The sequence below is a fragment of the Ceratotherium simum genome, chromosome 17 (assembly GCF_057802395.1).
Source record: "Ceratotherium simum simum isolate JZ-2026a chromosome 17, ASM5780239v1, whole genome shotgun sequence".
NCBI classification, from domain to species: Eukaryota; Metazoa; Chordata; class Mammalia; order Perissodactyla; family Rhinocerotidae; genus Ceratotherium; species Ceratotherium simum.
Window position 1 is genome coordinate 40,038,760 of NC_141916.1, and position 24,060 is coordinate 40,062,819.

Genomic DNA, 24,060 nt, shown 5'->3' on the forward strand with positions numbered 1-24,060 from the left:
TCATAAGACACCAATTTAGCAGTGTTTTAGTACTGTATTTAACTTTTTTTCAACTTGTGTGTATATGTCTTATTTGAAGAGCTGGACTAACCAGTTCCTCATTGAGTTCTGATGCCTTGGTGGGTGGTCACTACAGCTTGAACTTTGCAGCTAGAGAAACTTATTTGTTTATGAGTTCACTAAACTGTTAAGCTGACCAAATTAACAAGAGCGTGATACATAAATCAGAGTGCTGTATCAACTAATAATTGGGGATATCTGTCCAACACATTCATGTCTCTAAAGCAGAGTACCTATGAAGCCCTACTAGTTTTCAGAATATGGCTTAAGGAGCACAAATCAGATAAATCTGAAGAACAGACTGACTCTCCTATAAACACCTCTTAGTATCTGCCATCATCATGCCTGGCAGACACTCTTTGGTTCCTAGCGCATACCTATAGGCCTTCTGATAACCAGGTTCTTTTCTTTACATCACTGTAAATCCCACATGTCTTCCAGAGACTATAATTTAGTCTAGTGATGGAGACTTGAGGAATAGCCTAGTCTTAATTCAGAACACATTTACAAATCAATGTTTAGGATGGCTCACGTTGAGGACTAATTTTTAAACCAGTTTACCCACTTAGGATAGCCTGTCCTTGCTCTTACTTTCTAAATCCCAATTGCCTATAACCATGTCTCTTTCATTATAGCATTTGAAAGAAAGGATATAACAGCGTATTGCAGAGATCTAATCAAGATCCTGAAGCAGGCAGAGAAACTTAATGAAAGGCTCACTCCACTGAAACTGATTGATTCTTGGACGGGAAAGGGGGCAGCAAAATTCCGAGTAGCAGGTGTTGTTCCTCCCACACTTCCTCGTGAAGACCTGGAGCAAATGATTGTGCACTTTCTTCTACACCAGTATCTTAAGTATATACAAACCCATTTCTTGTCCTTATGATTTTTTTTTAACAGCACACTATATATTCTTCCAAAGAGATTACTTGGAAGAAAAATCCTAATTTGGATATATAACAATAATAGTAACAGTTGCATAATACTTGATATATTATAAATAATTTTCACATATTTTACCTCATTTAATCTTAGCAACATTGTAAGATGGGGAGAACAGACATTCTCACTATCTTAATTTTAGAAATAAGGAAAGACGTTACAGGCATTAGTTATATCTCAGTATCCATAAATAGGAGATATATTAAACTTAAGAAGAAATAAAATGGTAACATGTCCAAAATCAGTATCTAAAAATGATGGTTTATTCAATCACAAGAATCACAAATTGGCAAAGTAAAAAAGGATAAAATATTTTCCTCCACAAAACATGATTTGAGTCTTTATGATTCTCATTTTTATAATTCCAACAGAATGCTTTTGCAGTTGTTTCCTGTGCACGTTTCCTGTACAAAATTTACCTAATAAACTTTAATTGATCACTATATGGCAAAACAGCAGAAAACTAAAATATTTGCCATAAATTGCTTTTTTTTATAAGTTTCATTATTTCATATCAATGTGTTACTTAAAACTATTGCACTTACGGTTTTTATAAGTTTCGGTTTGTTTTCTGTCACTCCTGAAAATCTGATTGTTGGCCTTTATTTTCTCAGAGAAGACTACAGTTTCACAGCTTTCGCTACTATTGTATATTTGAAAGTAGGCCCTAAAGCTGATCTTCTGAACAATGAGGCACATATTATCAGCATGCAAGTAAAGAAGCCCACGGAGAGCTGTTTCAGGGTAACTGACTATTAATTTTCAATTTTTATATATTTAAAAACACATTAAAGCCTATGAGATACTTTTCTTTAACTAGTACTCTTTAGGTCCAGCTGAACATAAGAGATAAGTCAGTTTTCTTCTTAGAATCTGGGTGTGGGAATGAAAAAACATACCTTTGTTTTCAGTAGAGACATTAAATGGAAGAGTTTAGACTAGCTTTTTTTTTTTTTCTTTTTCTTTTTTTTTTGGTGAGGAAGATTGGCCCCGAGTGCTACCATCTGTGCCCATCTTCCTCTGTTTTGTATGTGGGGTGACACCAGAGCATGGCTTAATGAGCCATGCGTAGGTCTGTGCCCGGGATCTGAACCTGCGAATCTCGGACTGCCGAAGTGGAGCTTGTGAACTTAACCACTATGCCACTGGGCTGGCCCCCTAGACTAGCCTTTTAACGTAGATGAGGGGTTTCCAACCTTTTGGAATATGAAGACCCCATTTTAATGTCTAATTTTGTGATGCACCTGCCCTCATGATATCAATTGTGATCAGTATTTGGTTGAGAAGTCTGCCTCTGCGGCAGAGGTTGAAAACTACTGTTATAAATACTGTCAAGCCTGCAGAAGCATGCCATGTAGCGTTGTGTTTAAGGATGCTTCAGGTGTTCTTTAGGGTTTCTCTGACAGCACAGCCCCTTCTAATCAAGATGGGGCTCATATTATGGGCCAGCCCCGTGGCTTGGCGGTTAAGTGCGCGCTCTCCGCTACTGGCAGCCCGGGTTCGGATCCCGGGCGTGCACCGATGCACCACTTCTCCAGCCATACTTAGGCCGTGTCCCACATACAGCAACTAGGATGTGCAACTATGACATACAACTATCTACTAGGGTTTTGGGGGGGGAAGAAAAAAAAAAAAGGAGGAGGATTGGCAATAGATGTTAGCTCAGGGCTGGTCTTCCTCACAAAAAAAAAAAAAGATGGGGCTCATATTTGAGCAGAAATTTAAAGAAAAAAACCAGACCACTGCACACTTAAAGAGCTAGCTGATAAAGATGGACTATTGAGATTATTAATCATCTCATGAGAAAACAGAATAGCTGAATTTTTACCAGAGTGTTTGTTTTGTTATTTTTTTGTAGACTGAACCATCACAAACTTGTCATCCCGAAGGAGCTAATGAAGAGAGGGAAGAAAAAAATTCAAGTAACTTCCAGAAGAAGTCTGCAAACATGCTTCAACAATCTAAGTCTAAGAAGACAGGGGCTAAGAAAAGAAAAATTGATGATGCAAGAGATGAGTGTTTCTGAATTTTCCAAGAATAGAATAGTTTATGCATGTTTACACCATTTTTTTTTAAATCAAATGGTTAATTTTTAAGACAATTTCATTAATATTTTGTACAAATGGAGCTATATTTTAAGAACTTATCTCTAAAGTGTTGAAGACTTGTGAATTTGAGACCTTTTAAAAATTTGAGGGCATGAATTGTATAAATTTACAGTATGAAACAAGGGAAAACAAATTTTTATGTAAAATCCTTTAAATGTAAAATTCTTAAAAGAAAGTTCACATAACTATCTTAAGCTTTTTACGCCTTGATATCTTGATATGTCTGGCTGTATTTTTTTCTTTTCACATAACTTTTTTTTTTTTTTTTTTGTGAGGAAGATCAGCCCTGAGCTAACATTCATGCCAATCCTCCTCTTTTTGCTGAGGAAGACCAGTCCTGAGCTAACATCTATTGCCATATTGCCAATCCTCCTCCTTTTTTTTCCCCTTTTTCTCCCCAAAGCCCCAGTAGATAGTTGTATGTTGTAGTTGCACATCCTGCTAGTTGCTGTATGTGGGATGCTGCCTCAGCATGGCCCGACAAGCAGTGAGTCGGTGCGTGCCCGGAATCCGAACCCAGGCCGCCAGCAGTGCAGCCTGCGCACTTAACCACTAAGTCACGGGACCGAGCCCCACCTAACTATCTTTTGATAGCAGTGTTATTATACTGAAAAATTTACACAGGCTCATCACAGAAAGTGAGTGATTTCAGGATATAACAGCTATAGAATCCAGACAAAAAGGGAATAAAGTATCAATACAAATAATATTAGCAAGTAAGATACTGCTACATCTCTAAGTAAAATAAAATTATAAGCTTCCTGAAACCACAGCCCTATTTTGACATTTCACAATTACAGACTGGCTCTCGTCTACTAACCAAGACCAAGTTGTTGGCTAAGTAGATAACAACCTAGCTAAATCTGCTGTAAAGCTAAGTCACAAATGAACGTGTCTAAAACTATTAAACACAGAAATGAATAACTTGAGAATTCTTACATAAGTGGTCAATTTTGTGTTAGAAAAAATATCTGTAAATAAGTTAATTTGAATTGATTTTATCTTTAGAAATTGTTATTTTTTAATATTTTCCCCCGAAATCATTATCACTTCTGTATTTTTAACTTCAATGTGGTCATCATTAAATCAGTACAGTCATTTACTTTATTGACATGTGACATTTTGTCTTATTTGGAACTTGATGTGGTTCTTGAAATGTTCTTTTTAGTCAAAATAATCTTCTATATCAATATCTGGATCCAGTAGATCTTCTCCATATGATGAAAGATTCATCTGGTTTAAAATCAAGTTTTCAAATGTTTCTTCTAAGTCAGTTTCGCCAATTAGGACAGCTCCCATCATTCGCCCATTTTGCATGACGACTTTGACGTATTCTTGTCCTCTGGTACATCTTAGCATTAATTCGTGATCTGAACCTAAGCCCTGTGCATTGTATTTTCCCAGCAATACAACCTATATTTATATAGGGGTAAAAAAGTTACTCTAGTAAGTACCGAAAAGGAAACACAATATGCAGTTATTTTGTGTTATCTAGAATGGCAAGCAAAAAATCTGTTCACAAAATTTTATAGCTAAAAGTGTCACTGGGGAGAGTTCCAAAGAAAAGATCTGAATGGTATGCATTTATCCTACAGATGATAATACCACATAATCTATATGAACATTAAAAATATCTAATGAAGATACAAATAAGTACGATGTGGACTACATTAGCCTGAAGTCATGATTTAAAGATTTAATAAGGAACTGAGTTAGATGGTTCATGGGCAAATTACTTACTGTCCCTGAACCTTGTGTATGTGTTTGTATGTGTGTGTTTCTCCTTATCAGTAAATGAGGGAGAAAAAACCTGCCTCAGAGTAAAGAGGATTAAGTAAGAAAAAATGTGTGGGAAAGCACTTGGTTCATTCTTGAGTACACTAGCTAATAGTTCCCCTCACAGAGAAGGAATGAATCTCAAGTAAAATTTAGAAATGCACTAACAGGGAACAAATCTGGAAGAGGTTTTTTTTCCTCCCTTAACTGTAAAATAGTATAGTGGGAAGGTAGGTAATGATGATCAGATAATTAAGTATTAAGACCAGCAATAATACCAGGTATTGATTTGCAAGAAATGAGAAAATGTCATTTTTTGTAATATGATTAATACATGTAATTTTTATTCAAGTGAGAAAACTAGATGATCATAGTTACAAGAATAACAAGCAGAAAAGGCACTAATTTGTTTATCTATCTTACCTTATAGTTAAAAAATTTTGTTACATGAGCAAAAAGTTCGAAGCTGAAATCCATGTCAATGGAGTCTCCTAAACTAGCTGCCGCCATGCACTTGGCTGCATACCATCCCATCTGTCTAGCCTGGGTCCACAGCCTCATCTGAAATAAAAACATGTGAGCAATATAATTTAACATCACCTTAACCTTGTAATTACAATTCCTTAAAGGGGTTCAGTGTTGGACAGTCCTTGAGATCCGTTATATCTAGCTAAGTTAGATGACTGGTTGGATCATCTTTGCCACAGAAGCAATTGCAATCCACACTAACCAAAATGATTTTGGTATTTGATAATTCTATCTAAATTACTGCCTCTAAAATCAAAAGATGATACCAATTCTATATGTTTCAATAAAATTTCTATTAAAAAATTGCTAAAATATTTTAGGCTACACCAAGTGAGAATAACATTTTAATTAACCAGTTCCCTCTTCAGGGTAAGTTTATCATCAGCATTAATAGAGATGCCAAATTACCACTGAAAACTCTGTTCCTTTTCCCAGTGCTGATTTTTTGGTGCTAGAGAGTTAAGGTCTACCATGCAATTTAACCTCAGTGGTCAGACAGATGTAACAGTTGGTGCCCAGCCCCAAGACAGCATATCAAATGTCAGCAACTGATTCTGGGAAGTCATTTTAAATTCTCCTCTACTGTGTTTTTATTGTATTTCTACAAAGTTTTGGGATTCCCTGGTATAAGAAAACACTGGCCTTAGAAGTCAGTAGATTTGCATATCAACTCTTCTACATATTTATTTAACTTTTTTGAGCCTCAATTTCTTCACTTGAAACATAAACATACACCACCACCTCCAAGGCTATTGGGAGAATTAAACAGGTTAGCCTACAATAAGCAACTAGTTTCCTTATACCCCTATGTGTGTGTGTAACTAATGCCATCTTTTTGTGTGCAAAAATAATACCACAATCATGGACACGAGCTTCAAGCACTTCTGGTAGAAGTGACAGATTTTATTCAGTCTCCTTTCTGTAAACAAGGTAGGTTTGATGAAGTAACAGGCAGTCTATGGTAAGGAGCAGAGTAAACTGAGCATAGTAACAACTAGAGAATGGCTAATAGAAGCTCCTCGCAATATTACACTGCTGGACTAACGTATTCCAGCCTCAAAGTCTCTTAAGTTTGCATCTTGGACTATGTAGAACAAATTATTAGTGTACTTATTGCTTCTGCAAATTAAGGGATGGGGGTCTATCAGATTCACTCAAAACAAGAGACACTTGTTTATTTTTGGATATTTCTTTCCTATATCAGAGTATGATGCAGATTAAGGATATAATTTATCCTAGAAGGTTTATTATTATTTTTTTTTTTATAATTTTATTTTTTTTCCCCCCAAAGCCCCAGTAGATAGTTGTATGTCATAGCTGCACATCCTTCTAGTTGCTGTATGTGGGATGCAGCCTCAGCATGGCCGGAGAAGCGGTGCGTCGGTGCACGCCTGGGATCCGAACCCGGGCCGCCAGCAGCGGAGTGCGCACACATAACCGCTAAGCCACGGGGCCGGCCCTCCTAGAGGGTTTAAAAAGTTAAAAAAAATCCCACAGGGGCCAGCCTGGTGGCATAGTGGTTGAGTTTGCGCACTCCGCTTCAGCAGCCTGGGGTTTGCAGGTTTGGATCCTGGGTGCGGACCTATGCACTGCTTATCAAGCCATGGTGTAGCAGGTGTCCCACATATAAAGTAGAGGAAGATGGGTGCGGATGTTAGCCCAGGGCGAATCTTCCTCAGCAAAATAACCAGGAGGACTGGCAACAGATGTTAGCTCAGGGCCAATATTCCTCACCAAAAAAAAAAAAAAAATCCCACAAACTCCAATTCCTAATTGAGAGTTTGTGACAGATATGCCACAAAAAATGACAGGATGGTTATAGAGACAACTGAAAACAAGGTAGTTGGAAGCATTTTAGACACAGGTTGAAAGCACTCTCTTGTTGATGTTATTTCTGCTGTATGTAAAAACACACAATGAAGCTGCCTCTTATAATACATCTAGATCTTCTATTACTTCACATTCCACGGTTAATCTGAATGAATAATATCTCTACCTGAGCAGCTGGTCTTTCACCAAGGTAAGTGTGGATTGGTTCTTTTATCTGTAACATCTACCTATGTCTCCACTCCTAAGACCACCTCACCTATGGCCACCGTTGAGTGTCTTCCTCTAGTATTTTTGCTCCACCATTAGGAGACAGGCAACACTGTGGGGGCAGGAGGAAGTCTAGATCCAGTTGGAAGGAGCTGTTAGGCTGAGGAAGGCTGTTCATTATAGGAACATTTTTTAGTAATAATTCCCACAGGGATAGAATAGGGTTACAGGAACAGAATGCTTTATCTGTATGGTTTATAATCTCAGTAGTTTGTTTTTTAATCTCAAGCTGTGCTGTCCAGTATGGTGGCCACTAGCTACATGCAGCTATTTAAATTAATTAAAAGTAAATAAAATTAAAATTCAGTTCCTCAGTCACATTAGCCACATTTCAAGTGTTCAAAAGACACATGTGGCTAGTGACTACCTGACTGGACACTGCAAAAGTACAGAACATTTCTGTTATCACAAAAAGTCCCACTGGACAGTGCTGATAAGCATCTGAGAATGAAAAACAAAATAATAGCCCATAATTCTTTTTAAATTAAGATATCCCATCTATTCCATCACTATAACAGTAACTTAACAAAAGGGAACAATTCTAGTTTTGTTTTTTTTTTTAAGTCGCAAAAAACTCAATGATAGCTTCCTACTTAAAGTAGAAAAGTTGGAAAACCAGCACGTTGGATTTCCTGGTAGCAGCTCCTTTGTTTTCGGATGGAATCTTGGAAAAAAGCATGGGCTCATGTACGCTGGCTTACCTGCTGCCACACTGGGCTGGGTTCCCAGGAGGCAGTGCAGATGTCACCTGCAGCATAGATGTCAGGAAGGGACGTGGCCATATGATCATTCACTTTCAGGCCACCATCTTCTCCTAGATCAAACTAAACAATGTTCCTCGTAAGCGTATGTGGTAAGGAATGAAATATGACTCTCATTCTTAAGTAAAAGAACAAGTCAAATGTTTACACCTTGATATGTTGATCTTTAATGAGAAAGTGAAAAATAGCCACAAAGTTTAGACAACTAAGCTGAATTTCCAAGGAATCAAATTCCTACTAAGACAAACCCACAAAATTCTTAGAATGTCAACATCAAAAATACCCAATAACCATATGACTACCCCACTCATAATTACAAGAATATTCTTCGGTTTTTGTAAGCTTCAAATGCTAAAAAGCAAAAAATACAAGATGGTTTCTCTAGAAATATCACTTTTAAGAATTCAAAGGAAGTGTCAGTCTCTTACCAACATATAGATAAATAAATTCTGCATTATGTCCCATTAATGACACTTAATGCTGGGATGTTAACTGCTTAAGGACTTGAAGCAGTAAAAAATACTGCAAATCAAGACATGAATATAAACTAAATTGTTTTCACCCACCTTAAGTTACAGTTTTGTGCTAAAACAATGAACAATTATTCACACTTGAGAATTAGAGCTCTTCATAAATAATTAATAGTTTAAAAGTATTCATAGTGGGACAAAAATTTTCACCTTACATTGTTGCCACAGAGGAAAGGTTCTGTATTTGGTGTAACCCCTGTAGCACTGACAATGAAATCGCAGCCATATATCTTTTCATTGGTCAATTCCACATATACAGGCCATATCTCTTAAAAAAAAAAAAAAAGACTTTATTCTCAAATGTAATCACCACCAACTGTGTATAGCATTATGTGACTATAATGACTAGAACAGAGAAAGAAAGAAAAAGGCAGGCAGGAGATGACTTTAAAACAACATCCCTTAATTTTTATAAGGTACATTTGCTAAAAACAATTTTAATGCAATCAACACCCGCTCCTTGTTTTAGGTATAACTATAAAATTATGGCACTCTACACATTTTTCCTTCAAATTTAGACAAAGAAGTTCTAACAAAGTAAATTTAAATTGACAATCACTTTATAAATTATTTTTTTAGAAATCTTTACAATAGGTTATATTCCACTGAGAGTTTAGTCCAACTAGATTACTCACTTTTCAACGTTTTCCCTTACTACTCATATTCAAACTCTAACGTTAACCCCGTTTTTCTATGGAAAAATTCAAAACCATAGAATATCTCATACACTAGGTTTGGCTGAGTGTATTTCTTCAAAGGACAGCAGTTCTCACAAGAGTGTGGAAAGGGAATTAGATCTGTGTCTTGGTTCCAAATTTACAGATTTTTCAGTCTGTTTGATTTTGGGGAAATCACTTCACCTCTGAGAGCATCAGGTTTTTTAGTTTTTGTTTATTTTGTTTTGATCTGCAAGATATTCTGATTAACTCACAGGGTTATGATGGTCAAAACACAAATGAGCCCTATGTAAAATGTAAAGCTCTATACAATTTATTAGAAAACTTACAAATAAGTAGTGAAAATGAAATGACTTATTAAATTATGATTTTTACTTTTCATGTTTAAATTTTATATGAAAATCTGAAGTTTGTTGTTTTTTAATATAACATAGCAAGATTAAGTTGTCTTCCTTTTAAATAAGTGGTCAGATATTTTTTCGTATTTCATTACTTACCTTTATCAGTTGAAACTGACTGAGTATTACGGTCTCTTGGAAAAGTCAAGGACTTTTTCTTAGAAATTCTCAATTCTTCCTGAAGGTAGATTTTCTTTACTTCACACATAGTTTCAATGTGAATCTTATGAGAAAACTAAAATAAAGAAATACTGGTCACCATAATACTTCCAGAAAGAATGACTTGTATTACTGATGATGAAAACAAAATTTATAATACACTTGTAGAAAATACAGAAAAAAACAATTCTTAAAAATATAAATGGAAACACATTGGATGCCCAAAAATAACCTTCTCATTTTCTGTGCATGAAGGGAATGAGCAGAAGCAGGCGGCACCACGGACATGCTTTTTAGTATAAGCCTCATTGAGAATTGCACGTATATTTTGTAAAATTACAACTGTTAGAGACTATAAAACTCTCTTGAGGGCAGGTCTATGTCGACTTATTGTTTTATCCCAGAACCTTAGTAAAGGGCCAGTTAGGTAGGAGATACTCAATAAATGTTTATTGAACTAAACCGTTGGAAGTTCTCAGGTTGAGGAAGGTGCAGGAAGGAATGATTTTGCATAACTTTCATCACAAAAATTGGATATTCCATGAAGTCAGCCCCACTCCAACCTACCCAAGGCTGAAAAGAAATCACACACAGTAATAAAGACTGCCTGTATGCTTCTTACAATATTTAAGTATCACAGCCTTTTAACAACTATTAAAAAACTAAAATATCTAGTAAATAAAATGAATAAAGGCAAGTCATCTGCTTATCCAATTAGGATACTAAATGTATATTTTATTTAGAATCTAATAACCTTTAAAATAATGTAGTGCATCTGAAGTGACCTTTGAGAAAAGATTATTTTAAAAGAGGACAGGGGTATTCACCGTAGTCTGTGTATGGAGATCTTTATCCCTGGACAGTTAAAAAGAAGGCTGAGAGTCAGTTTAGATGAATTTAATATTCAGCTATCTTTAGTGGGCAACTGGGCCAAGTGGCATTGAGTCCTTTCCTAGCACTCTGGATTATAAGTGAAGTGACCTGGCAATTCTTTGACTATGTATTTGTAACTGGTCTTCAACAAACGTTTCAAGAATTTAAAATTGCATTTAGACATGTTTAATCAGTATATGAAAACATACCTCTTTTGTTCCTTTAAGATTCAAGCCCTCATGCCAGTCAGGTCCCAGGGCACTGCCGACATGAGCAGCATCAGCTTTGGTTCGTGCTTCCTTTTTCCTTCCTGAAAAGAAACTCAATTCAAAATTCAAATGACAGAGAAACTGCCAGGCAGAGAATTATGCTTATGTTCTGAAACTTTTAGGCAATGTAATGATTCTCATACATACAGCATGACTGAACTATCTACAGTAATCATTCATTATTTTAATATTTTGTGATGTAGAGCTATAAAATGGATAATCTTTCAATCGAGTGTTGAGTATAAACACACTCACAGTGCTTTTTGGATGTTATATACACTGGTTAATATGACTGGTAAGAAAATTAGCCATCAAATTTTGAAAATTTTGTCCATTTTTAGCACTCCCCAAACTTACAAAGTTCTTGTTGAATTTTATAAGCCAAAAGTTATTAAAAAAGAAAAGCTCTTTAAACTAAAAAGCTGTCAGGCTTGTATTTGTTTTTAAACTCATTGCATCTTTTATAAAATTACCTTAGGTGTTGTCCAATTGTAGCATCTGTTTGCAAAGATGCAGATGGGCTGCTTTATTTAATTCACTTTAAATTTCCAATTTTAGTTATACATATTTTTCATAAAAATACATACATATTCTAGAAAACCTAAAAAGTCACACAAAGATATAAATATTATCTATATTCCTATCTCCCAAATATAATATTTTGTTAAGTTTTCTTACAGCCTTTTTCTATACAGTTAAAAAAAGAAACAGTTTCACCTGTTAACTAATGAGCTAGATGCTATATTTACCTTCAGTTGTATATCTGGTTCTTTTCTGTGCAATTTTAGCCTCTGGTTTTTCAGCAATGAGCTTTGAAGTCAAGAATTCGGCTGCTCCTGCATCGAAGAAAGTGTTCCCAATAGCTTTATCTTTAATGACCCAAATTACTTCGCAGCCTTCAATTTCATACCTAAGAGGAATATTAAAGTTACTTAGTGCAATTTCAAAAGTCTGAGTAGAAATCTTTGTATCTGCAAATAACAATTATCTCCTAAGGCAAAAGTAAAGAAAGTATTTTAAGGCAAACTGAGGAAGAATGATTATAAAAAGAGATGAAATACTCTTTTAGGATAATAAGAGTTAAAGTGGAATAAATAATAAAAGAAATTTAACCAGTTTATTGAAAGAACATGTAAGTGGCAAATACATGTACTGAATATCAGGTAAAATTTCATTACAATGAATATCACTTCAAAGTGTTCAACTTCTATAACATAGTTATTAGATGAAATCCCCCAGCGTTCCCAGGAGTGAGCAGTGCTTTATCTGGCTAAAGTGTAATCAGTAATGGATGGATGGATGGATGGTATACAGGTACAATACTGAGAACAGCTGACTTCTTTGGTAACAAATATTTTATGTACTCAAAGCACGACATTATGGAATGAGATAGAAAAAGGAGAGAATTAGAGTTATAAACTAAAATCTTGACTTTGTTATAAAGGAACCACTACCCTGCAATTAATTCCCTTCATCTCAGAAATTTCCAAGCCATCTAGACAAAGAAAGATCCAGTTCACAGAAAAATCAAGGATCTTAGAGGAAGAAAGGAATGGCCATGGTATACATAAGCCACCTTCCATTACCGTTCGTGAGGTAGCCAGAGCTCCTGGGCATCTGCTGTTTTATCTCTAGGTTTGGACATTGAGAATGTGGTTTTCTTAATATTTATTTCACAAAGTCTCTGAAGTCCATTATAATTTATCTGCTATTAAGACTTGTTTTGGTACAACTGATGAATTGGGACAATCCTGCACAAACAGGATATATAGTCACCCTAACTATGCTAGGATTTTATTTGAAAATGCAATGGTAATAAGAGTACTGTGTGTTAATATTAATTTTTAACATTTATGGTACAAAGTATTGCCACCTTCATTTCACAGACTGATATAATGTAACACGGGTTTTATGACTTTTCAAGGCTAATCAATAAGCAGATGATAGAAAAAAGAAGGTTTAGTACATCTGACTCCAGGTGACCTGATGTTCATGCCTTTCAGCATATAGTAAAGGAGTCACTCGTCTCATCCAATGGGCCTTTATTTTTCCTGCTCTCCTATGCCAGCAAAGATTATTTATAGTTACTAAATTTCAGATTATTTGGAGAATATTGTATTTTATGCTGCTCCAGTCATATAGTATTGCTGATGAGCAGAAAGCAGAATACATATGCATTTGGTAATAAATTTTATATTTCAATTTATATATAGGCACAAAGTTATCATGAAATGCTTTCCTTAACTTCTATAAATTGGAAATTTCTCTAATTACCATTTTTCGTATTTTAAAGTAATATAGCAGTGTAACACATATCAGTATAGCTTAAAATACTAATGCTTGACTAGCAGGCCAGAGTGATTATAAGTAACCACAACAAGTAACTCCTGTACATGCTCTACCTCACAGGACACCCTCTAGTCCTCTTACCCTATGAACGATGTCCTCAGAAAGATGTGCAAGCACGAAAGTATCATCATACAGAGGGGAAATACTGCTTTCATTTTTAAAACCGCTCTTAAAAAACAGACAACAGTGAAGAATGATAGATTTGTGAAATTATGAAAAACTATGTCTGTTTGAAAAGGAAAGGATTAACCTACACTTGGAAAGAAGAAAACAGAATAGTAAGTGAAATAAAGTATACTGAAGAAAATTAGTATTAGCCTCAGTGGAACACAGGGGCTATTAAAGAGCAGAAAGGGTTTGATTACATCATTTTTCATCAAGAGAAAACAAAGGCCTAATCATTCAGTGAACCTAAACTGAGAGAATAGCACTATATGGGACCTTTCTCACACTATCAACGAGTTCAATGAATATAAAATTATGAATTTTGTCCAATTATATAGTCTTCAATCTCCAACCTAAAGAAAGTGAGGAACAAGATTAAAGTTGAGACTTTGAACATTTTTGAATGTAAGAAAGCTTTTCAATAATAAATAATAATAATTATAAATAATAATAGTAATAGTATAATAGTATTACTATTATAGTATTATAGTGTAATAGTATAGCATATAGTATAATAGTATTACTATTAGTAATAGTAATAATAAATAATAGTATTAAGTTATAGTTTTGGTGATAGCTGATAGAGAAAATCTGTCATGTGTACACAAGGATTTGAAGCCTCTCTTACAATAAACCTGTGCCCTCTCTTGGCCCAGTTTGGTTTTGACTCCCTAGTTTTTTCTCTGCATTTCTCCACACAACGCCACAAACTTCATAATTACAATAATGATTACCACTCCTAGTACTCAGGCAATTTAAGAACTCTTTCATGCTTCCTCTGGATTCACCTCCTCTAAAAAAGCAGGATAAAAATCTAGTCTGAGAGTTGGAATGGATGGAAGTGAGCAAAGACAGGGCATTGGCAGATTCCTTATTTTGAATCGAATCTGTCCTTTTTGTAGACGGACCCAACTTTCTGGCCTGAAAAATATCCAGACTATTCCATGTCAGCCATCTGCTGGAGGATAAAATCACAAAGAAAATGAATCAGTGCTCTGTGGACCACAGCAGGCTATGATATTCCTCAATGTTTTTTGAACTTGAAATATTAGCTTAAGATGATAATATTTCATATTAATTAATGTGTTTACATTTCCCACACTTCCAAAAACCAAGAGCTGGGAGTACCACACATCCTGAAATAGACTGAGTCATAAACACTGGATTTCATGGGCCAGATGGTAACATCAATGAGTGAAGCAGGATGGGCATAAGCAATAAAAAGGGGTGGAGACTATGACTAGAAATCTCTAAAGGTGTACACATTTAAAATGTTTTTCAATATAGTACATGCTTTATAAGCATAGAATGTAGGCATCAAATCTAGCCAGTCACCAGTTATGACCCTTTGAGACCTAAAGCATTCCCTAAACTCTTATGTTTCATAAAGACATTTCTGCAACTATGAATTCCATGAAAGCTTAAAAAGTAAAGTGAATTTTTCTCCTGGAAAATGTATGAAAAACAATTATATTTCTCTTTGATTTTCAGGATAACAAGATGTTTTTTAGTCTGCCAATAATCACACAAATCAGTCAATTTTTAAATAATATTTTAAAATATATACTTACACTAATTCAAGTGCGATACCACCATTCCCTATGATCATTATTCTTTTGGCCTTGGTAAGCTGTTTCTGAAATTCCTATATTAAAGAGAAATGACATAGTGTTTTGTAAGAGTGGGCAACACCTGAAGCAAGAGGCTTCACCGATAATAAATCTCACTTTCCCACTATGCCAGGATGCACCCTCCCAATTAATCACAAATGTTCCCCTCTGTTTCACCCCAAACTGCCTTTACAGCAATGCCTCTCCTGATTTGCCTTGCCTTTCATGTCATTACATCTGGAGTACTTCAGAATTTCAGCAAGAGGCACTGTCTATACCACATTCACAACTATTTGACCAAATCAATTTACTAACATGACACTGATCTATATATCCTAGATACAGGATTCTTCCTTTTCTTCTAGTCCCTCAGTCAACACTTTCCCTGTAGTTGCTCAGCATTTAAAACTTGCAGGAATGAGCAGCACAGAAGCACAGGGGTTAACAGCACAGACTCTGGGGTCCCTGGCTCTAGCAGTTACTAACTGGGTGACTTTGGGCAAGTTGCTTAACCTCTCTGTGCCTCAGGTTCTTCAACTATAAATGGAACTATGAAGTGACTATATCTCACGGTTTCAGTAAGCATTAAGTAATACGATATAAATAAAGTTGTTAGGAGTAGCAGGGACATAATAATGTCTAACATTTATTGAAAAAATGTTATGTTATTACCATTATAAGACAGCTAATTGATGCCTCCACTCCCCCACCTCACCCCCCCAAAAATCACAATGAGCTTAGAGAAAAGCCAGTGGTCATTCTTATGGTACTTTCAAAGTACAGAATTGTCCCACTGTTTCAGGATGACGTCTGAATAAATTCCTCCTCCTACTATGTCAAGTTACCATTTCTATTAAATTAACCCCAAACTTATTGTAATACTCAATAAATAACTACTGAAATTGACTTCTTTAAAATTCTACAAGGAAAAAAACTGAAGTTAATTTTAGTTTGTCCTTCACTGAGAGCAGCAGGTAATTTAAGAAAGATCTGTAAAAAGCACTGGACGTGGAGATGAATGGCATGAGTTTAAACTGTACCGCTGATAAACTTAATAACTACTTTAGAATAGGTAAATGACTTCATCTCTCCATCTCAGTTTCTTATTTGTAGAGAGGGAGTAATGACTGTCACACAGGATTGTCATGAGGATTCAATGAGTTCACGTATGTAGACGATCTAGCTGGAACATAGTTATGAACTCAGTCTTTGATAATATGAACCTAAAATGTTTACAAGAAGATAACCAAGTTCTTCCAGTTTTCTCTAAATTCTTAATTATTTAATTAAGAATAGGCTGAAAGGAAACATCCATTTTTAAGAATACAAAATAATAATATATAAATGTAAAATTATCACCTCATGGGACAGAACAATGAGCTTGAGGTAAGACAGAGTATTGTGATTGGAAACCAGGAAGAGCTTCTTGGCAATAAGGGTCAATAAACCCTAAACTCAATTATCAAAAGAAGTTGTATAGGTTCCACAGATAGAGTTGCACCTTATTGGGATGGTTTATCACTGTTCTTGAGAACAATAAACCAAGTGACTTTTTCAGTTCCAGGATTCTGTCCTGATTCTGTACTGCAAAGATCTTCTGAATATTAATTTCTTTGCTGAGGAATAAGTTCAGTAAGTTTTGGATATGCTTTACCTTTTGGAAAAAAGATCATTACATTATTTAGGTTGCAGATCACATATTCCCAATCAGAGTAGAGTAATGAATGTGTGTGCAATGTAAGTTGTAACCTTCAGCACAGTCAGAATATCTGGGATATCACATAATGGAAAGAACACAGACCATAAGTATGAATTAAAAAACAAGATAAATTATCAACTAAACCCAAACTGAAATTGGCAGTAATAAAACATTATAACTACTTTCTGGTTTACGTGTCATGAAACAAAAAAAACCTCTCTTCTGCTCCTACACTTTAGGAATTAACATTATAAGTGAAACACTTTGATTCAAATGTAGGCAAGTCTAAGAACTCTTCTTGTTTCTTTCCCATGACCTAACCTCAAAATGTTACCTGAGCACTGTCTGTGTCTCGGATTCCTAATACATAAGGATTTCCTTCACATATCAACTTTGGTTTAGCTCCAGCACACAGACAGAGTTTCTTATACACATGCTGACTGCCATCTTCCGTTAAAATGCACTGTAAAAACATAGAGCAATGAAGGGAGAGGGAAACATATTTATACATGGGTACAATGTCACTTTCATCATTCAATAACACAAAAGCAAAACATGTATTAAGGTTGCCTCTTGGTGGCACTCAATACTTCGTTACAGCCTTACAAAGCTAATTAAGCACGAGAATGCATTCTCCGATCCAGTGATTCTTAATCTTGTTAGGGCCATGAACCATTGTGAGAATCTGATGAAAACCAGTCTTTCTCCCATGGAAAAAAAAAGGTCGAGTCCCACGAAAGTTTTGCATAAAACTTAGGGAATCTCATGATGTTTGGAAAGATATGTTGAACTCAGATTAAAAACTAAACATTTAGAAATTTTTAAATTGAGCATGCTGATGAACACTGCCTTGAACATTTCTGATCTCAACGGAAGTTACTGTAAATAGGTCTAGTGATTTTAATTATATCATACCTTAATATCTGTTATGGGTACAGGGGAGTGGTGTGTGGTAGAATATGCTACAATATGTCATCTTAATCTAAAAAGATCAGAAGTGCTAAAAAACGGTATTTATATTCTTAAGTACAAGTAACAATCACTTTACCAGCAAAGTACCTACTCTCTGGGGATTACATTTTCATATAAGTGAAAAACATGTTAGCCTTAAATCCTAGCATGTACTGGCTTTAAAGTTATTTATATTAATTTTTAATAACATTGCTAAGTCTAAAAATACAAATTAGAGATCCATCAGTTTTGTTCCCTAATACTGAATGAAAGTCTACATATAAGTAGTAGCATTTAGAATGCACATATACATAAGTGCATGCTACTACGAGAGATGGCAGACTCTGTTGGAATGGATTAGGCGTTAATGTTTGTGCCACGTGTTTGATTTCTAAAACCTGGCAGATCATAACATAGCACTCACTACCCAATGAGACATTTGTTACTCACGTAACTCTTCAGCTGCATAACAAATACGTAAAACCAATAATCTCGGGCTGGCCCCATGGCTTAGCGGTTAAGTGCACGCGCTGCGCTACTGGTGGCCTGGGTTCGGATCCCAGGCGCGCACCAACGCACCGCTTGTCCAGCCATGCTGAGGCGGCATCCCACATACAGCAGCTAGCAGGATGTGCAACTATGACATACAACTATCGACTGGGGCTTTGGGGAGACAAAGGGTAAAAAAAGAAGGAGGATTGGCAATAGATGTTAGCTCAGGGCCGGTCTCGCTCGGCAAAAAGAGGAGGATTGGCATGGATGTTAGCTCACGGCTGATCTTCCTCACCAAAAAAAAAAAAAACACAAAAAAACCTGAATAATCCAACAGAGTATAATCCATATAGAAATTTTATACAAGTCTTCCTTCAGATAATCTGGTTAGAATTTTTTCTGAAAAACAGAAATTAGTTACAGGCACTGACCAAATTTAAAGAATAATTCGCATTTAGCTACTGTAAAAACAAATACAAAAACTCTTCATTGGCTGCAGTTAAATTTTTGGAAGTAGACATGAAGGTAAAAAATATTATCCCTAATTCACTAAAGAATATAAAGGACAGATAAAAGAATGCAGACACGTATCTCATGAAGACACTCTTCAAATGGTAATGGGTGGCCCTCTGATTCATTCGTGTGCCCTAATATATAAGTCCCCTCACAATTCATTAGTTATACTTTTGAGTCTACCTCAATTTGCAAATTAATTGACATGGAAGTTATATGGAATAAGTACTACCACTCTAAGTATTAGGAATTTACACTGGTTTTTGGATTCAGATTTTTAATTTTTTTCCCATAAAACTCGGTATGTTTTTTTACTTTTTTTTTTTCCTGTCAAATTATTTGTGTTTTAAATGTGGTATATATGTATTTCCTCCCTAAGGGAGAACTCTTAAATTAGAGCTGCTTTAGAGAAACAACTACAAACTCTACTTCCCACCTTGCCTAAAGCTCATCTGAGGATACTGTTAATTATCTGACAACGTTCTTTCCTGAGACCACCTTATTCCTGAAACTGCCTTAGTTTGGGCCTAATATCATTTTGGACTATTCCAACTGCCTTATAATTTGGCTGTTGGCCAACAAGCCACTGGCTCCACTGCAGTTCATCCTTGACATTGCTGCCAGATATATCTTCCTAAAAGAACATCTATTTTGGGGGCCGGCCCCGTGGTCTAGCGGTTAAGTGTGCACGCTCCGCTGCTGGCAGCCCAGGTTCGGATCCCGGGCGCACACCGAAGCATCGCCTGTCAAGCCATGCTGTGGCGGCATCCCATATAAAGTGGAGGAATATGGGCACAGATGTTGGCCCAGGGCCAGTATTCCTCAGCAAAAAGAGGAGGATTGGCATGGATGTTAGCTCAGGGCTGATCTTCCTCACACACACAAAAAAAGAACATCTATTTTATCATCCCTGCCTCCACTTAAAATCTCTTTATTTCTCCATTGATTATAAAATAAATTCAATTTCTTAGCATGACATGAAAAGTTCTTCACAATCTTGTTTACTTATTTCTCTGGCCTTTTCTGCCAATCTCCTTTACTTATCTGTACCCTAATCCCTTTGAGAATCTCATTATTTCACATGCCCCCCTTCCTTTCTATGGGTCTTTGAAAATGCAATGTCCTTTTCCTGGAATGCCCTTTTCCACCTGGAGAAGTCTTTTTTTTTTTTTTTTTTTTAATTTTTATTTATTTATTTTTTTCCCCCAAAGCCCCAGTAGATAGTTGTATGTCATAGCTGCACAGCCTTCTAGTTGCTGTATGTGGGACGCAGCCTCAGCATGGCCGGAGAAGCGGTGCGTCGGTGCGTGCCCGGGATCCGAACCTGGGCCGCCAGCAGCGGAGTGCACGCACTTAACCGATAAGCCACGGGGCCAGCCCTGGAGAAGTCTTAATTCACCTATCTTTTAAAACGTAGCGCAAATATTTCTCAATCTGCAAAGTCTTCCTCAATACCCAGTATCAGAGCTTCGATAATATTTCAATGACTGTGCTTTTCACATGTCCATACAATTATACATGTGCATGTCTACACTCCCTGTGACACTAAGAGCTCCCAGGAGAAGGTTCCTTATATTACCGCTATTGTATCCCAGCACTTAAATGCAGTGCACAGAATACAGTGGACACTATACAAATGTTAATGCTAACTTGAAATGTAAAATCTAAAATGCCAAACTAAATGAATTATATTTAATCCCAATAAACTCACAAAAAGTGTACATTTTTCTACTAATAATGGAAATCAATGTCACTAAAATTTACATGCTAGAGACTCTGGTGGTCGGGGTACAGGTGGGGTCAAAGGAAGGCAGGCAAAATCTCACCAAGATTTAACAATGGAAAACGTCATTAAGAAAAAATCCTCTTACATGTTCTTCACTCTTCAGTTGCTTTACTCCAGATTCTATAACCCTAATGTTGGGAAAGCGATTTTCTAACATGGTACTTGGTTGTTCTTCAACATCGAATTCTTCCAATACTTTAGAAACCTGTATTAGATCAAAGAGGTAAAAATGTATATTTAAAAACATTTTTTCTTTTAAGAATTTAAATAAAAATACTTTCATTTCATCTTATATTCTACTTATTTCATGTTCATAAAACAAGAAAGTCTGCTAATTGTGCTACAGACAGTGGAAAGATGGCTAGACTCCTGATTTTAAGACTTGAACTTAAATACTAGTCTACTACTCTTCAGCAAGTCAGAGAAGTCACTGAGCCTTAGTTTCCTGGCCTGTAAAATGAGGGCTAACACTACTACTTCTATATAGTTTAATCAGACAGCTTACCTATTTCCTTATCCTTGTTGCTTTCTCTTTCCACTTACTAGCCAACCTTACTGTTATCTAGTCTTTGGACTCTTCTTTGCTGTTCTCCAAAATCATCAGCAACCTCTTGGACTCACTTTCCCTCCTATCCTGCTAAGACTCCACTGTGGATCATTTTGTCTTTTGCCCAAACCCTTTATTTCCTTGCTCTCTTATCCTTAACCATTAATTACCCTGAAAACTCCCAACCACAGATCAAACTACCTGCTTTCTCTAGTCCTACCAGTCTGATACAGAAGAACCACACACCTTGCACACTGGTATTTGACCTCCCTAATACAGTGCATGGAAATCCTACCACATGGCCATAGCAGTTCTCAAATCTTTTATGCTCAAGACCCTTTTACACTCTTACAAATGATTGAGGACCCAATGAGCTTTTGTTTGTTTGAGTTATATTAGTAATATTTGCTGCATTAGAAATTAAAACTGAGGAAAATTTTAAATATTTCCTAATCACTTAAAAGTAACAATAAATCCAATACATGTTAAACACATATAATATACTTATAATGAAAAATAACTATTTTTTCCAGAACAAAACAAATTAAGAGAGAAGAATGGCACTGTTTCACATTTTTGCAAATCTCTTTAACCTCTGACTTAATAGAAGACAGCTGCATAAGTGCGTCTGCATTTAAACTCTTGCAATATGTTGTTTTGGTTGAAGTACAAGAAGTTCAGCCTCACACAGATATATAGCCCTTTCAGATAACTATATATTCTTTCTCAATATTACACTAAAACTCAACAAGCGATGGGTTTTTAAAGATCAGACGCAATGCAAAATTTGAAACCATATCACAGAAATTTTCATACTCTGTTACTGTGAAATCCCTTGGTCCATCCTGCACTTTGAATGGATCTTGTAACATCACACATTGGTCATCTGGACAATATTGGTTCACTAAGCTATGGAGATCTTCTAAATATTGACACATTTCCTATCAACACAATATAAAAAAATCACATTCATTATTATCATAACAATCTCATCAGAAAAGTCTTTAAGGACTGTGAGGCTCACGGTGAAGAATGAGTTTTCCAAAATTCTAATTTTTGTTTGAAAGCTCTAATTTTGTCATATTGGCAACAAATACTGTCAGTTGTTTTTCTTGAAGTGACAGGCCCACTTCATTTTCTGAATATGAATAACCAGTTTGTCAGTTGTTCTTTCCAATTAAATTGATGCTCCATGAAAAAAAGCAGCTAGTTCATCTTGCAACTCAGCAATCGCACACAGCTGCTTTTCCTCGAGACAACACTGTCCTCTTGTACGCAGAAGTGCTTTATGCATACAGCCCATTTCATCATACAGAATATTAAAAAGATGTGCACTTAGGAGTCAAGATTTAATAAAATTAAAATTTTTTACTGGCTTTTATTTTTTTAACTGCTTGTGTGGCAGTGAAGAATACAACTACTAGTACAGTTTAGCCACCATTGCTTTCGGGTTTTTTTGTTGTTTTTTTTTTTGTGAGGAAGATCAGCCCTGAGCTAACATCCATGCCAATCCTCCTCTCTTTTTGCTGAGGAAGACCGGCCCTGAGCTAACATCTATTGCCAATCCTCCTCCTTTTTTTTTCCCCTTTTTCGCCCCAAAGCCCCAGTAGATAGTTGTATGTCATAGTTGCACATCCTTCTTAGTTGCTGTATGTGGGATGCCACCTCAGCATGGCCGGAGAAGCGGTGCGTCGGTGCACGCCTGCGATCCGAACCCGGGCCGCCAGTGTCGGAGCGCGTGCACTTAACTGCTAAGCCACAGGGTTGCCCCCCCACCACTGCTTTTGTACCATCAATGCAAATGTCAATATAGTGAGAAGAGCAAATAACTTCTTAGTAACATATTCCAGTCCCTCAGGAACTTTTTCAAACTTTCACCATTCTAACGTTCCCCAAACTTATTCCATCTTCTTTATCCTCAGCAATTCACCTTACTTCTAGGCTCAAAGAGACTACTAAGAACTCTCACTACTTCTTTCCCACTATCTATAAATTTCTCTATCGTCCACCTTCCTTGACCCCCTTCCACCTTCTCAAGGTGAATCCACTAATCTGTGCTCCATATCCCATCATCTCACCTCTTCAGGACTCTTTCCTTATTTGTATTCCTTTTTTCCTTTCATCTTCAGCCTTCCCCACAGGGTTCTTAAACTCAACAGGTAAACATGCTGAAGTGTTTTCCACCTCAAAAGAACAGAACTCAACTTAATGCTCCCCTTACATCCTCTTTTTGTTGCCAGTCTCTCTCTTCTTCCTTTGCAGCCAAATTTCAAGAGAAAAGTTTGTTTACTATCATCTTAGAATTACCTCCTATTAATTTCTCAAAATAGTATAAATTGTGTCCAAGTCACCAATAATTTACTAGAAATAGCTACTTTTCAGGCATTAGCTTACCTGACTATTCCATAGGATCCAACGTGATTAACCATTCCTTTTAACTGAAACTTTGGCTTCAGCAATACTGCTCTTTCAGAGTTTTCCTCTTAATCTAAGACTAATAAGAAGGATGGCCATTTTTAAGTTCTCCTTTCCTCTCTGACCTTCCCTTAAATGTCAAGTGTTCTATAGGACACCACCACTGGGCTCTTCTCACTGTATGCACCCTTCCTGGGAAACCGCTGACACTGAGACAATGCTGAATATTAAATTATTATCTCCAGCTCAGTCTTCTCACCTGCTCAAAATGCTCCAGCAGTTTGGCATCATCTAAATTTAGATAAAATGCAATTCTACATCACGGCATACAAGCCCGTCATGATCTGGCCCCTGC

General features: G+C 36.2%; 2 protein-coding genes across 4 annotated transcripts in view; one reads left to right on the forward strand and one right to left on the reverse strand.

Annotated features, from left to right (window-relative positions):
• RECQL (RecQ like helicase) overlaps positions 1 to 4,217 on the forward strand; it is a 40,572-nt gene extending 36,355 nt beyond the window's left edge. The window contains exons 13-15 of the mRNA XM_004435436.3: positions 696 to 915; positions 1,617 to 1,746; positions 2,861 to 4,217. Of these exons, the coding sequence (XP_004435493.2) occupies positions 696 to 915; positions 1,617 to 1,746; positions 2,861 to 3,028 (518 nt within the window). The 3' untranslated portion in view covers positions 3,029 to 4,217. The remainder of the gene's footprint in view (positions 1 to 695; positions 916 to 1,616; positions 1,747 to 2,860) is intronic.
• PYROXD1 (pyridine nucleotide-disulphide oxidoreductase domain 1) overlaps positions 1,244 to 24,060 on the reverse strand; it is a 28,390-nt gene continuing 5,573 nt past the window's right edge. For all 3 annotated transcript variants that reach the window (XM_004435435.3, XM_087442692.1, XM_087442691.1), the window contains exons 3-12: positions 20,829 to 20,948; positions 17,336 to 17,464; positions 15,264 to 15,337; positions 11,928 to 12,088; positions 11,119 to 11,219; positions 9,977 to 10,112; positions 8,958 to 9,070; positions 8,213 to 8,335; positions 5,310 to 5,447; positions 1,244 to 4,523 (exon numbers count right to left, since the gene is read on the reverse strand). In XM_004435435.3, coding sequence (XP_004435492.1) covers positions 4,275 to 4,523; positions 5,310 to 5,447; positions 8,213 to 8,335; positions 8,958 to 9,070; positions 9,977 to 10,112; positions 11,119 to 11,219; positions 11,928 to 12,088; positions 15,264 to 15,337; positions 17,336 to 17,464; positions 20,829 to 20,948 — 1,344 coding nt within the window. In that variant the 3' untranslated portion in view covers positions 1,244 to 4,274. The remainder of the gene's footprint in view (positions 4,524 to 5,309; positions 5,448 to 8,212; positions 8,336 to 8,957; positions 9,071 to 9,976; positions 10,113 to 11,118; positions 11,220 to 11,927; positions 12,089 to 15,263; positions 15,338 to 17,335; positions 17,465 to 20,828; positions 20,949 to 24,060) is intronic.